The sequence below is a fragment of the Trachypithecus francoisi genome, unplaced genomic scaffold (genome assembly GCF_009764315.1).
Source record: "Trachypithecus francoisi isolate TF-2019V2 unplaced genomic scaffold, Tfra_2.0 Lachesis_group20, whole genome shotgun sequence".
Taxonomy (NCBI): domain Eukaryota; kingdom Metazoa; phylum Chordata; class Mammalia; order Primates; family Cercopithecidae; genus Trachypithecus; species Trachypithecus francoisi.
The window spans coordinates 46,400,146-46,414,606 of record NW_022681466.1 but is presented as its reverse complement, the minus strand read 5'-3'; the positions used below and the strand labels follow the sequence as shown (position 1 = coordinate 46,414,606).

Below are 14,461 nucleotides of genomic sequence, written 5' to 3'. Positions count from 1 at the left end.
AAGAATGGTCCCTAGATGGCCAGAAAACCCCCATGGTCACTGCAGAAGACTCAAGGGTCTGTCTTCCTCCACCCTCCTACCCTAGGCAGAAGATCTTTAAGGAGAGGGCCTTGCCGGACATCGAGAACTACATGTTTGAGAATCATGATCAGCTGCGGCAGGCGGCCACCGAGTGCATGTGCAACATGGTGCTCCACAAGGAGGTGAGGCACGGGCTCAGGACGGAGACCTGGGCATGATCAAGGCATGGAGAGACAGGCCAGCGTTAGACCCTGGGGTGAGATCGGGGGCTGTTATGATGGCATTAAGGTAGCATTTTGGGCAGAAAATCCAGGAATCCCTAAATCTTTCCTAGATTACAGTCCCCCTCCCTGTCGGGGCCCTGAGAGACAGATATGCATAAAGGAAAAAATACAAAGCCAGGGCTTTGAATCCAAACCCTGGGCTAGATGAGGTGGAAGACACCATTTCCCTAAGTTACTTAGGCCTAAATAAACTTAAAACAAAGCAGGATATGAGACCAGGGCCTCTCAGAGGTCAAGGAAGGCTAGACTGCTTGCATTTATTGAAACTCCACATATATAAAAAAAAGAAGAAATGCCAAATACAGTTATCAACCATTTCAGGATGTCTTAAATGTCAGCATTTAATGAACTACCACTGTTCCCATAGAAATTGCAATGCAATATAACTGTACTCATCACATAATAATTATACGTTTATAAAAATAAAATGAATTCAGAACATGCTGTAGGCCTCATGGTCCAGTCATGGGACAAATGATACCTATCTGGTGAATGTCTTCTTCTTCCATCCTGTCAGAGTACTGCTGTGCCTGTAGGTATAATCTCATCGGATATAACAGCAGGGTCTAAATTTGAGGCCCTTCATTAACATGAGGGCCAAGCTGAATGGCCCTCCTGGGCCCCCATATAGGGACTAGTGAGAGACCCAGTCTGCTTACCCTCAATGCCTGAACCTTAGATCTTCTCACAGTTTTAGGGGGAAAACCTAACCCATTAAAGCCTGTTAAAGGCCGGGTGCAGTGGCTCATGCCTGCAATCCCAACACTTTGGGAGGCCGAGGTCGGTGGGTCACTTGAAGTCGGGAATTTGAGACCAGCCTGGCCAATATGGTGAAACCCTGTCTTTACTAAAAGTACAAACATTAGCCAGGCATGGTGGTGGGTGCTTGTAGTCCCAGCTACTCCGGAGGCTGAGACATGAGAATTGCTTGAACTTGGGAGGCAGAGGTTACAGTGAGCCGAGATCATGCCACTGCACTCCAGCCTGGGAGAAAAAGCAAGACTTCATCTCAAAAACAAAAAAAAAAAAAACAAAAAACATTAAAGTCAGGGGAAATGAAGCTACCAGGGTCTACCAGGGAGCTGGCCTAAGGCTGGGCTGCGGGCCTGGAAGCCATGGGGGAGACAGAGAGTGTATCCAGGGAGATGGGATTGGGAGGCTGAGAGGTTGAGGGAGGTAATGGGAGGAGGGAGGCAACCTTTCCTATGGGAGCACCAACTGCTACAACAACTCAAGTCAAAATGTCCAGTGGTCCCAATAGGATAGAAGTTCATTTCTTGCTCACCATGTCAAAGTCTTGTTTGGATTTGGTGGCTCACTTTTTTTTTTCTGAGATGGAGTCTGGCTCTGTCACCCAGGCTGGAGTGTAGTGGTGTGGTCTCGAATTACAGCAACCTCCGCCTCCTGGGTTCAAGCGATTGTCCTGCCTCAGCCTCCCGAGTAATTGGGACTCCAGTGCATGCCACCAGCCCTGGATAATTTTTTGTACTTTTAGTAGATACAGGGTTTCACCATGATAGCCAGGATGGTCTTGATCTCCTGACCTCATGATCTGCCCGCCTTGGCCTCCCAAAGTGCTGGGATTACAGGCGTGAGCCACTGCGCCCAGCCGGGTGGCTCACTTTCAAGCTGACTCAGGGATCCAGGCTCCTTTGATCATCAAGAACTGCCTTCTCCTCTGCCACACTGGGAGTGGATTCCACTCTGATGGTGAATGGGGAGACAGACAGAGGGAGAGGTGCCTAAAAGTGACACACATCACTTCTGCTCGTGTTTCATCTATGAGAACTAGGCCACCACCACATCGAGATGTGAGAAATGGGGGAATGTAGTCCATGTAAGGGCAGCTGCTTCCCAGAAGCAACTGTATTCCATGAGAAGGGGCCATGCTGACCCCTCTGATATATGGTGACCTCTGCCATGCTCTCACCTCCGATGACCACTCCTCCAGTTTCAGGGAGATGAAGACAGAGGGTCACACCTGGGAAGCTGTGATCTTGGTCCCCTTTTGGAGTTCCACTTCTAAGAAACCTGGCCCAGTAGAATGCTCTGAGACTTGACCACCTAGATTTTACAGTAGTGCAGAGGGTTGAGGATGAGATGCTGTGAGGGGTTAATACCTCTTTGAGACATGTCAGGGTACTGGTCCCCTGGAAGCTCTTCTCCTGGTTTTCAGATCCTTGGGAAGCCTCACCTCTCACCTGGTGGAGACGGCACTGTAGCTTTCTAATACTGAGCAAACCACCTAATTGTTCCCTGCTTCTGCCCCAGTCCCTGCAAAATCATTTTATGGAAGACCCTGAAGGCCCATCCATTGTGGGAGAAACCTTCCAAGCTTCCCCAAAGCGATGGGAAATACGGTTCCTCAGGCATCATCTACCCTGAAGGAATCTGTGACTGCCTCCTTCCCCTGGTGTGGAGGCTGAATGCGAACAGAGGTGGTGAAGCACACTAGATGGGGAATTCTTTGTTTTCTTTATTTGGAATAATTTGTAGCCCCTTCATTCAACCACTCTGGGAAGGCTTCTTGGGGGAGGTAGCATGAGTGAGGGGCTCAGAGGGAAACACTGAGGGATCTTGGGTTGGAGAACTTCAGGTGCATCTTACCCTCTTCAGGCTGGGCAGATTGGGGACAGTTTTCTCTGAGCCATGTTCCTGCCTCCCACAGGTACAGGAAAGGTTCTTGGCTGATGGGAACGACCGGCTGAAGCTGGTGGTGCTGCTCTGCGGGGAGGATGATGATAAGGTGCAGAATGCGGCTGCAGGGGCTCTGGCCATGCTGACAGCAGCACACAAGAAACTGTGCTTCAAGATGACTCAAGTGGTAAGATCTGGCCCTGGGGATAGGAAAGGTTGGATGGGCTCCAGGGAATCTCCCCACTCTCAGACCACACTGGATGATCCTCTGGGGAGACCAGCTCCTAAAGAAACCTCTCACAGCCGCTGGGCATCTGTTCTTACTGCCTAAGGAGAGGACTGTCTATTCCCTTCAGTGCCTTACATTCATTATTTGGTCTTCCCAAGTGTGCTAGCTCAACCCCTCCCACTGGAGTTTCACCCATTGCCTTTAGAGGTGCATATACCTCATTGCTTAAGAACAACAGCAATGCTAATCACTGCTGTGGAGCTCCAGAGCTTCCCAAGAGAAGCATGGTTGTGGTGGGGATGCCATAAGGAGCTTACGGTTTGGCAAAAAAGCTGCAGATTCTCTTAAGTGGACACAATGACCAGCTCCTATGAGACTGTTTCCATTGCAGCAAGTGTAATGGAAATATCTGTATAGTTACAAACGTGGGAGTGCACAGCGAAACTTTCCTTATTTCACCAAACTGAAGAGTTTGTGGGCACTCATCTCTCCCCGTGGTGAAAAATGTGGACATCTCAATTCAAAGGTGTTCATGTCTGGTTTAAAGGCAGGCTCTTTTAGATAGTCAGTGTAAGGTGTGTATGTATCAGCGGGTGTGTTCTCTAAGTTCCAAGGGGGGTTATGCTGTCCTGGCATCTGGCAAGGGTGTATCTGTTGAATGTAGTTCATCCTGCATGGTCTTTGGACTTCAACCTCTTTCCCTAAGGCAAGGTTCTCAAAACTGTAATGTGTTTAAGAATCACCTAGGCAACTTGTTAAAACAGTTTCCCCACATGTTCTGATTTAGTAGATTGGGGGTGGGATGCTAGCAGCTTGGGGACCACACTTTGAAACCACTGCCCTAGAGCAGCCTCTTCTGGTGTTACTGGGCACATAACTCTTGTTGCAGGTCCTCACAGGACCCTCTGTGACTCCTTGCACTTACTGAGTGCCAGGTGTTGCCCTAAGTGTTTACATTTATTAAGTCATTTAATCATCCAAGCCACCCTGTGAGGTGGGTATTATTATTATCATCATCCCTATTTAACAAATGAGGAAACTGAGGTGCAGAAAAGCAACTAGACCAAGGCCACACAGCCTGTTAGTTGGGAAGGGATTGGAACGCTTCAGGATTGCCAACCCACTCCTGTCCACTTCTTCGTTCTTCCTTGTGGGGCTCAGAAATCTTGGCTGCATTTTTGTTCCGACACGGGGCTTCCTGGGGACTCTGTGAAGCTGCTCAGACTCATCTTTTGTGCCACCCCATGGCCATGTTGGATGCTGGACATCTCTACAGTCTCATGTCATCTGGGCTATGCCCTGGGCTATGCTTCCTGCCCTGGAATCCCATCCTTATTGAGTTTCTATCACTGCTTCCTTTGACCCTCAGTGACTCATCCCAGGGACTGATGGGCCCAGGACCCATTATCAGTTATACTTCAGCATATAAACTTTCCAGCCTAGAACCGTGCCACAGCTAGCTAAGTTTTCATGTTCTTTCCTTGGGATAGGACATTCAGTGCAGAGTTTACAAAAGTTGGGTTAGATGCTCAAAAGCCAAGAATTTGCCTTTTCTTCCCCCTGCATCTGTCTTCCCATGTGCTTGTGGAAAGCGAGCCCTGCTGACAAATGCCAGGTGAGGGTAACAGGTACAAAGAAGCCCAAGGGAAAACCTTTGCATTGGTGTTTTTTTTTTTTATTTTTTTTTATTTTTGTTTATTTATTGTTTGAGACAGAGTCTTGCTCTTTTGCCTAGGTTGGAGTGCAGTGGTACAATCTTGGCTCACTGCAACTTTCACCTCCTGAGTTCAAGCAATTCTTCTGCCTCAGCCTTCCTAGTAGCTGGGATTACAGGCACGTGCCACCACGCCTGGCAAATTTTTGTGTTTTTAGTAGAGAGGGGGTTTCTCCATGTTGGCCAGGCTGGTCTTGAACTCCTGACCTCATGCTCCACCTGCCTTAGCCTCCCAAAGTGCTGGGATTACAGGCATGAGCCACCGCACCCGGCCTGGGTTGGTGTCTTAAATCATCACCTACTTGCCCTGCATCCACTTCTACTTGTTGAGCACTTACTGTGCTGCAGCCCCCATGCTAAGCTCTTTCCATGTATTTTCTCATTAAATCACCACAATGTTAGAGATAGGTGTAGAAGATGACCCTGAGGCTTATAGAGGTTAAATAACTTAGCTGAGGCCATGTAGTTGGTAAGTGGCTGAGCTGGGACCTGAACACTGGCCTCTCTGACTCCAAACCCCCATGCTGATGACCATTCTACTCTGCTGCCCCAAGTATATCTGTTGAATGATACAGGAGTAAAGCCTCCTGGTTCTATTCTCAGCATTATCTCTGCCTCCTGGGATGATCAGAGGGGTCTAGAGTCCTACCTTCCCAAGAATAGTAGTTGGGTTGCTTCATAGCTGGGAATGGAGGAAGAATGGAAGTGAGGATACATTTAAGACTCTTGTGTTGATTCCAGTTAAAGACAGGGCTGGGGGAGAGCATGTCTGCATGTCTGGAGCTGATGTCTCAAAGGGCACCTGGTTTGGCAGAAGCAGGCATTGCCCATGTGCCCAGGGTGAGAATCCTCCTTTTGAACACTCTGCATACCTGTTCTTCTCAGGTTTGCAGTGGGTCTGGCCCTTTGCTTCTTTTTTTTTTTTTTTTTTGAGACGGAGTCTCGCTCTGTCGCCCAGGCTGGAGTGCAGTGGCGCGATCTCGGCTCACTGCAAGCTCTGCCTCCCGGGTTTATGCCATTCTCCTGCCTCAGCCTCCCGAGTAGCTGGGACTACAGGGGCCCGCCATCTCGCCCGGCTAGTTTTTTGTATTTTTTAGTACAGACGGGGTTTCACCGTGTAGACCAGGATGGTCTCAATCTCCTGACCTCGTGATCCACCCGTCTCGGCCTCCCAAAGTGCTGGGATTACAGGCTTGAGCCACCGTGCCCGGCCATGGCCCTTTGCTTCTTAAGCTGCTTAAGAAATAAATGGATGTGGAATATGAATCCTCTACTATTTCCAGATGTGTGACCATAGCTAAGTTATGCTGATTTCTTTAATTATTTTGTTTTAGTTCATTTTCTGTTGCTATAATAGAATACCTGAGACTAGGTAAAAGAAAAGAGGTTTATTTTGGTTCACAGCTCAGAAGGCTGGGAAGTCCAAGATCAGACAGCATCATCTGATTTGCTTTTGGTGAAGGTCTTATGCTGTGTCATAGCATGATTTAGAAGCAGAAGGGGAAATGTGTATGTGTGAAAAGGATAAAACACAAGAGGTGGCAACTGGGGCCATGACTGGCTGTCATGGTTTCTAATCTAGTCCCTTGAGAGCGAGAACTCACTGCTGCAAGAATTGACACATTCCTGTGACAGCAGCATTAATTCCTCTTAATGACCTAATCACCTCTTAAAGGCCCCACCTCCCAACATTGCCACACCGGGGACCCACATTTCCAACACATGAACTCTGGGGACACACTCAAACCTAGCACCCTCCTTACCTTTTTTCCTGCCTCCAGACAACCCAGTGGTTGGAGATCCTCCAGCGGCTTTGCCTGCACGACCAGCTGTCTGTCCAACACCGGGGCCTCGTCATCGCCTACAACCTACTGGCAGCCGATGCTGAGCTGGCCAAAAAGCTGGTGGAGAGTGAGCTGCTGGAGATCCTGACTGTGGTGGGCAAACAGGAGCCAGATGAGAAGAAGGCAGAAGTGGTTCAGACAGCCCGAGAATGTCTCATCAAGTGCATGGATTATGGCTTCATTAAACCAGTGTCTTAGACAGGGACCCTCAGGGATGCTGGGAGTGGTCCTGTACTGTGCAGAGTCCTGGGTTGAGTTCTCCTGGAGTGTCGGGTCATCTAGGGATCATAGCAGTGACAATGAAGTCTCAATATAAATGGAAGACTTGACTGTTCCCTGAGTTGTGAATCTTCTCCTTTGTCCTGACAGAGTTTGGATGTTTCATTCTCTCTCTTGCTTCCTATCTCCTTACATCTGTCAAGTTTCAGAAATTCCAAGAATAATTTTCACCCATGATTAGAACATAGGTTGGATCATTCTTTCTGTACCCATTTTGAAGGCCAGGATAATAGGTTGAAGTTATTTATATTTTGGAAAATGGATTTTGTGGTAAGGTAGGAACTCACGGGTGTGTGCATATAAAGGTTAATGCTGTTGTATTTGGATGCTGATCTGTGCTGTTTTCATGACCTCTCTCCCACACTATTTGAATCAGTCTGTTCAGAACGGTGTGTTTCACCTTCGGTGCTCTGTCCCAGCCCTGTGCCCATTCCCATCACTTCACTGTGATGGAAATAGACTTTATGTTCAACAGTGAGACATGACCTCTGCAATTTGCTTGGGAAAGTCTTCCAAGCAAGATGGACATGACGAATACAAATAAGATCATCTTCAAACAAAAAATAAATAATTCATTGGCTCATATATCTTGGCCATCCAGGGAAGGTCTGACATTGTTAGATTCAGAGTTTCAAATGCCATCACCATGGATGTGTCTCTTTCTCTCTCTCATTTTCCCTCCCCATGTCTTGTCTTTTATTTATTATAGGTTGATCTCATTCCCTAGTGGGCTCTCTCCCTGTGATAGGAAAGGCAGTCCCCAGCAGCCCCAGGCTTACATAGCTGTTATAGTTCATTATGGAAGAGAAGAGAGAAGAGCATTCTCAATAACTCAGCAAAGTTCCCAGGAATGACTCTGATATGTCTATGTCTCAGGTCACATTTCCATCTATGAACCAATCATATTCAGAGGTGGAATGCTAATTGGCCAGGCCTGGGTCATATATACAAGTCTAGGTTAAGAAGGAGCTTTATCCCTGTTCAATTGACATGAACTGATTAGGGGTATTAATGGAAGAGGTGTGCCACCACAAAAGAATGTACCCTGGGCAGATCAAAGAACATGTTCTTTATGTCAGGCTTGGCCACAAAAGAATGACACAAGTAATGTGCCGTAGATCAGAACCTCTCTGTTAATACTGCCTTTTTAGCATGGTTGAGATAGCTAAGATCTAGTACTGTCACTCAGGTATGTCCCAATTCTACCTACATTTATTGAAGGGTCAACAGTTCTGATCTCAGCATTGGGTAAAGGGTGGGACATTTAGATTTATGGTCCTTGACGAAAACAATTTACAACGTTCTGTTGTGTAGTAAGTGTAAGTGTACATATGCCTGGAAAAGAGACAGACTATCAGAAAGTTGCACTATTGCGGTATGGGCCAAATCCAACATAATACCTGCTGTACCTCTAGAGAACTAAAACTTTAGTTTCTCAGATCTTTTCTGCACTAATGATCTTTACATACAGCCTACATTTTACTAACTCTTACATGGGCTTGTTTCACAGCAGGAAACTATACTCATCATATCCTTATTATGATAGAGAATGACAACATTCAAAAAGGTGTGGCCCTTCTGAAAATATATACAACATTCATCATCAATAAACAGCATGATTTGACCCCTGTCAAATTCTTTCCTTCTTTTCTCATATGTGGGCTTGAGTGGGTGTATTTAGCTCCTTTAAACAAAACTCTTGGCCGGGCGCGGTGGCTCAAGCCTGTAATCTCAGCACTTTGGGAGGCCGAGACGGGCGGATCACGAGGTCAGGAGATCGAGACCATCCTGGCTAACATGGTGAAACCCCGTCTCTACTAAAAAAATACAAAAAAAAAAAATAGCCGGGCGAGGTGGTGGGCGCCTGTAGTCCCAGCTACTCGGGAGGCTGAGGCAGGAGAATGGCAACCCGGGAGGCGGAGCTTGCAGTGAGCTGAGATCCGGCCACTGCACTCCAGCCTAGGTGACAGAGCAAGACTCCACCTCAAAAAAAAAAAAAACAAAAAAAAAAAACAAAACAAAACTCTTTCAGAGGTAGGGCCACACTCTTACTCATTTTGACTCTCATGAGATTACATCTGCCAGTGGCATTCAGGGCCAGTTAGATAAAGCTCATCTTGTTTGGATTGCAGGGAATTTTTTTTTTTTTTTTTGACAGGGTCTTGCTCTGTAACCTAGGCTCAAGGGCAGTGGTGCAGTCATGGCTCACTGCAACCTTGGTCTCCACGGCTCAAGTGATCTTTCTACCTCAGTCTTCTGAATAACTGGGACTACAGGCACACACCACCACCCCCAGCTAATTAAAAACATTTTTTTTTTTTTAGAGATGGAGTCTCACTATGTTGCCCAGTCTGGGCGACCACGTTCTTTAACATGAATATTTTATAAACAATCCAAGAAGATCCAGAGGAAAGCTGAATTCCTTCATCTGATTTTTGCCACTGGTCTACTATCTGGCTAAGTCTCCTTGGGAGGCCTTTAAGAAAAGCTGTGAAAAATACCTTTGTTTCCCACTGCCTAGATTACATAACTGGTTGGCTTTTCCATCCTAGACTCTTAGTCACCATTGCTTATAAGAGGACCCTTCTTTGCAGATTCCTATTTATTTTCATCTATGCTTTCAAATAGACCGATGCTAACCTGAGATCATCTCTTTATTGAGGTAGCTTGCTCAAAACCATCAAGGAACAGCCAATACCTGCCAACTTTCCAGGTTTTTCCAACCAATTCTCTTACAGAAAACCTATGAATACCTTAGAGGTATGTTTCTTAGTTTCCCAACATATAATGGAAAAATTCATCATTTTTATCATTACTTTTAACTGAAGTATGTTGCTATCAGATAACTTGGTCTGTATCATATTAATCCTTTGCAATTTGAGAAGCATACTTTTTTTTTTTTTTTTTTTGAGGTGGAGTCTCGCTCTGTCTCCCGGACTGGAGTGCAGTGGCCGGATCTCAGCTCACTGCAAGCTCCGCCTCCCAGGTTTACGCCATTCTCCTGCCTCAGCCTCCTGAGCAGCTGGGACTACAGGTGCCCGCCACCTCGCCCGGCTAGTTTTTTTTTTTTTTTTTTTTTTTGTATGTTTTAGTAGAGACGGGGTTTCACCGTGTTAGCCAGGATGGTCTCGATCTCCTGACCTCGTGATCCGCCCGTCTCGGCCTCCCAAAGTGCTGGGATTACAGGCTTGAGCCACCGCGCCCGGCCGAGAAGCATACAATTTTAAAGTTTATATCTCCAAAATGACACTTTATAAAAATTTAACCCCTTTGACTCTTAGTCTTCTCATTTGTGAAAGGTAGAGTAATTATTGAGAATAATAAAGAATAATAAAGAATTTGTTCCTAGTAATAGTAACTTGTGGCAAAACAATACCCTGACATACAAACATGGAAAAACTGGGCAAAATGTAATCTGTTTAAGGCACCGAGAGCCATTAAGGCAGTGAGACCAGCAAAAAGGGAAGCACCAAGGAGGGAGCTTAACTTTATAGTAAAGTCGATTCCACTTGGGATGTTTGCCAATTTGTTAGCAGAGGTTGGGAGTCACAGAGGTTTAAGTGTCTGAGAGACCATTTATTAAACTGCTAAAAGAAGAAATAGAAAATTTGAATAGTGTTATACCTACTGAATAAATTGTGTTTGTAATAACAAAAACGATGGTCATGAAAGCCTTCCCACAAAGAAAACTCAGGCCCATTTAGTTTCACTGGTGAGTTCTACAGGCATTTAAGAAAGAAACAATGCCACTCTTTTGTTTTCTTTTGTTTTTTGAGACAAGGTCTCATTCTGTCACCCAGGCTGGAGTGCAGTGGCTTGATCATGGCTCACTGTAGCCTCAACCTCCTGGGCTCAAGTGATCCTCCCACTCAGTCTCCTGAGTAACTGATATTCACTGTTAGTCTTCCAACTTAATGCTCTTTTTTCTTTTCCTTTTTAAAAAAGCTTTTTCTTTTTTTGTAGAAATGGAGATTCACTATGATATTATAGATGCATTAAGTATTTTTATTTTTTATTTTTTGTAAAGACCAGGTGGGTCTTGAACTCCTGGGCTCAAACAATCCTCCCACCTCAGCCTCACAAAGCATTGGGGTTACAGGTGTGTGCCACTGCATCTGGCCGAAACAGTACCAGTCTTAGGCAAACCCTTCCAGAGAAGATAAAAGAAAGGACACTTTCAGCTCTTTTTATGAGGACAGCTTGATAGCAAAACTTAACAAAAACATTACACTATAGGAAAATTGTAGACCAATATCTTTTATGACTATAGGTACAAAATCCTTTACTAAATACTAGCACACTAAATCCACCAATATATAAAAAGACAACACATTAATCAAGTTAGGTTTATTCTAGGAATAATAAATTGGTTAACACGAGACTATCAACTAATATACTACATCAACAGAATAAAGAATAAAATAATATGATTATCTCAATAGAGGTAGGAAAAGCTTTTGACAAAATTCAGTAACAATTCATGAGGCCGGGCGCGGTGGCTCAATCCTGTAATCCCAGCACTTTGGGAGGCCAAGACGGGCGGATCACGAGGTCAGGAGATCGAGACCATCCTGACTAACACGGTGAAACCCCATCTCTACTAAAAAATACAAAAAACTAGCCGGGCGAGGTGGCGGGCGCCTGTAGTCCCAGCTACTCCGGAGGCTGAGGCAGGAGAATGGTGTAAACCCGGGAAGAGGAGCTTGCAGCGAGCTGAGATCCGGCCACCGCACTCCAGCCTGGGCGACAGAGCCAGACTCCGTCTCAAAAAAAAAAAAAAAAAAAAAAAAAAAATTCATGATAAAACTCTTCAGTACACTAAAAATAGAAGGAAACTTCCTTAATGTGATAAAGTTTATCGGTATAAAATCTACAGCCACTGTGATATTTAATTATTCCCTGAGATTAAGAATGAGATAACAATACTTGCTATTACCAATTGTATTCAACTTTGTACTGAAGAGCGTAGCTAATACAATAAGGCAAGAAAAGGAAATGAAAATCATAAAATTGGCCAAACATGACTGTTATTAAAATGGCAGGTTACAGGTTAGGCAAGTGGGAGGCAGACTGTGTTTCAGGGGAGGGGAAGGCTATTTCCACCGTTTGCAAGTGGGTGCTGCATTGGACACTGATGGAAAGAACCATCAGGCTGGAAAATAATTTTTTATTTTCATGACAGCCTACCATTGAATTTACAATTCTGATATTAATGAAATATGTCTATAAAAGGTTGAAGTGTTTTCCCACAATTGCCAAGGAACAAAATAGTCAATTTATTAATGAAACATGATGTGTGTTGAACAAGACAAGCTGGGTCAAGCATTTGAGGATGCTTTTGAGGTACTGAGGCAACATTCAACTGGAGATCTTCAGTACTCACCAGATTACAAAAACTACCTGGCTTTAATCAATCATTGTCCTCATGTCAAAGGAAATTCCTGCTGCTATGGAGAGTTGCCTACAGAGGAACCTGTCTATAATTGGAGAATGGTAATCAATAGTGCTGCGGTCTTCTATTTTGAAGGAAATATTCATCATATTCATCAATCTCTGCAGAACGTAACTGAAAACCAGCTGGTACAACCCACTATTCTCCAGCAAAAGTGGGGAAAAGGCAAGAAGAAGCTCTGACTGTTTGAATACCTTCACGAATCCCTGTGTAATCCGGAGATGGCACCTTGTATTCAGTGGGTAGATAAAACCAAAGGCATCTTTCCGTTTGTATCAAAAAAACAAAGGAAAACTTGCCGAGCTTTGGGGGGCGGGGGGGAAAGACAATCGGGAGACCACGACTTATCAGAAAATGGCCAGGGCACTGAGAAATTATGGAAGAAGTGAGGAAATTACCAAAATCCAGAGGAAGCTGACTTACCGGTTCAGTGAGGCCGTTCTCCAAAGACTCTCTCCATCTTATTTCTTGGAAAAAGAGATCTTCTACTCGCAATGTGTTCAACCTGATCAAGAATATCTCAGTTTAAATAACTGCAATGCAAATTATAATGATACATATGCCAGTTACCATGAGCTAAATCACCATGATTGCTAAATATACTCTCGTATTTCATGGTTTCCTGGCATCGGAAATCCCTACAAGTTTTAAGGATTTCTCACCATCTCTTTTTTCCTTCCTCTGAAGGAGTTTAGGATTTTTCTCTTAAAGCAAATACTAAAGAGAAAAAAAAAAAAACAATTAACTTTATTTGTGGCTTTTATCAAGAGCATATGTAATCTATACTAACTCAGTGGGAAATTCTGCCAAAGAGCAGCTTTCTTTTTAATACTCTATGAAGATTCAATGAACAACTTTATTGTTTCAAATGATTAAGCCCATTTGAAAGTATAGACTAAATGTCCTTGCTTGCTCTTACTATCTCTCTCTTTTTAAAATGTTTATTTTTTTATTTTATTATTTTTTTGAAAGAGGTGTGAGCCAAGATAATTTTCTGTTTTTATGGATTTAGGAGTACAAGTGCAGTTTTGTTGCATGGATATATTGCGTAGTGGTAAAACATATCGCATAGCATCCTCATCACCAGAATAGTGAACATCGTACCCAGTAGTAGGATTTCATCCCTCATTCCTCACCCATCTCCCACCTTTTGGAGCCTCCAGTGTCTATTACTCCACTCTGTATGTCCATTGCTAAGCTCCCAACTATACTCATTTTATTTTATTTTAAAAATTGTTTTCTTTTTCTACATGCTTCAATGGATGCAAACTCTTATCATTTTTTTCTTTTCCTTTCACAGACAGTGACTTCAATTTTTTTTTTTTTTTTTTTTGCTGCTAACTCCCAAGCACAACACAGACAGTGACTTATATTTTTAATTTTTTCAAGAGGCAAAGCCTACTTCTGAAGCTCTTTTTTTTTCTCTTTTCCTACTTCAATAAGCTAGTCTATGTTCTTACTGTTCTTTGTGCAATCACTTTCTTGTAGATTAACAGTGCCAGAACAGATGATTTGATTTATATATTGTATATATTGATTTCAGCATTTTCTTGTCATCTACTCAGGTGAGGAAAATCACTCTTTTTTATCCGATGACTTTACAAAAAATCATTTACAAAGAAGTGACTGCATATGATAAAGTCTTTGTGCCAAAAAAGGTTCATGGCTTTAAAAACATCATAGACATGTCTATTCAGGTTCCTTATAAGCTTTTCTCTTTCCTTCTCTTTTGATCTTACCCATTTTTACAACTTAAAGCTTTTTTTTTTTTTTGAGACAGGATCTTGCTCTGTCTCCCAGGCTCAAGTGCGTTGGCACAAACATGGCTCAACCCCAGCTAATTCATTTATTTATTTTGTAGAGACAGTGTTTTATCATGTTGCCCAGGCTAGTTTTGAACTCCTGAGCTCAGGCAATCTGCCCACCTTGGCCTTCGAAAGTGCTCGGATTACAGGTGTGAGCAACCAAGCTGGTCCCAAAACTTTTTTAATGTTTAAATTT

General features: G+C 44.1%; 1 protein-coding gene and 1 pseudogene across 2 annotated transcripts in view; both read left to right on the top strand.

The window, feature by feature from the left end:
* Positions 1 to 8,643, top strand: part of UNC45B (unc-45 myosin chaperone B) — a 42,586-nt gene extending 33,943 nt beyond the window's left edge. For both annotated transcript variants that reach the window (XM_033184171.1, XM_033184170.1), the window contains exons 18-20: positions 86 to 203; positions 2,974 to 3,129; positions 6,667 to 8,643. In XM_033184171.1, the coding sequence (XP_033040062.1) occupies positions 86 to 203; positions 2,974 to 3,129; positions 6,667 to 6,927 (535 nt within the window). In that variant the 3' untranslated portion in view covers positions 6,928 to 8,643. The remainder of the gene's footprint in view (positions 1 to 85; positions 204 to 2,973; positions 3,130 to 6,666) is intronic.
* A 3,652-nt stretch (positions 8,644 to 12,295) lies between these two features.
* LOC117066550 lies at positions 12,296 to 13,057 on the top strand (annotated as a pseudogene).
* The last annotated feature ends 1,404 nt before the right edge of the window (positions 13,058 to 14,461 follow it).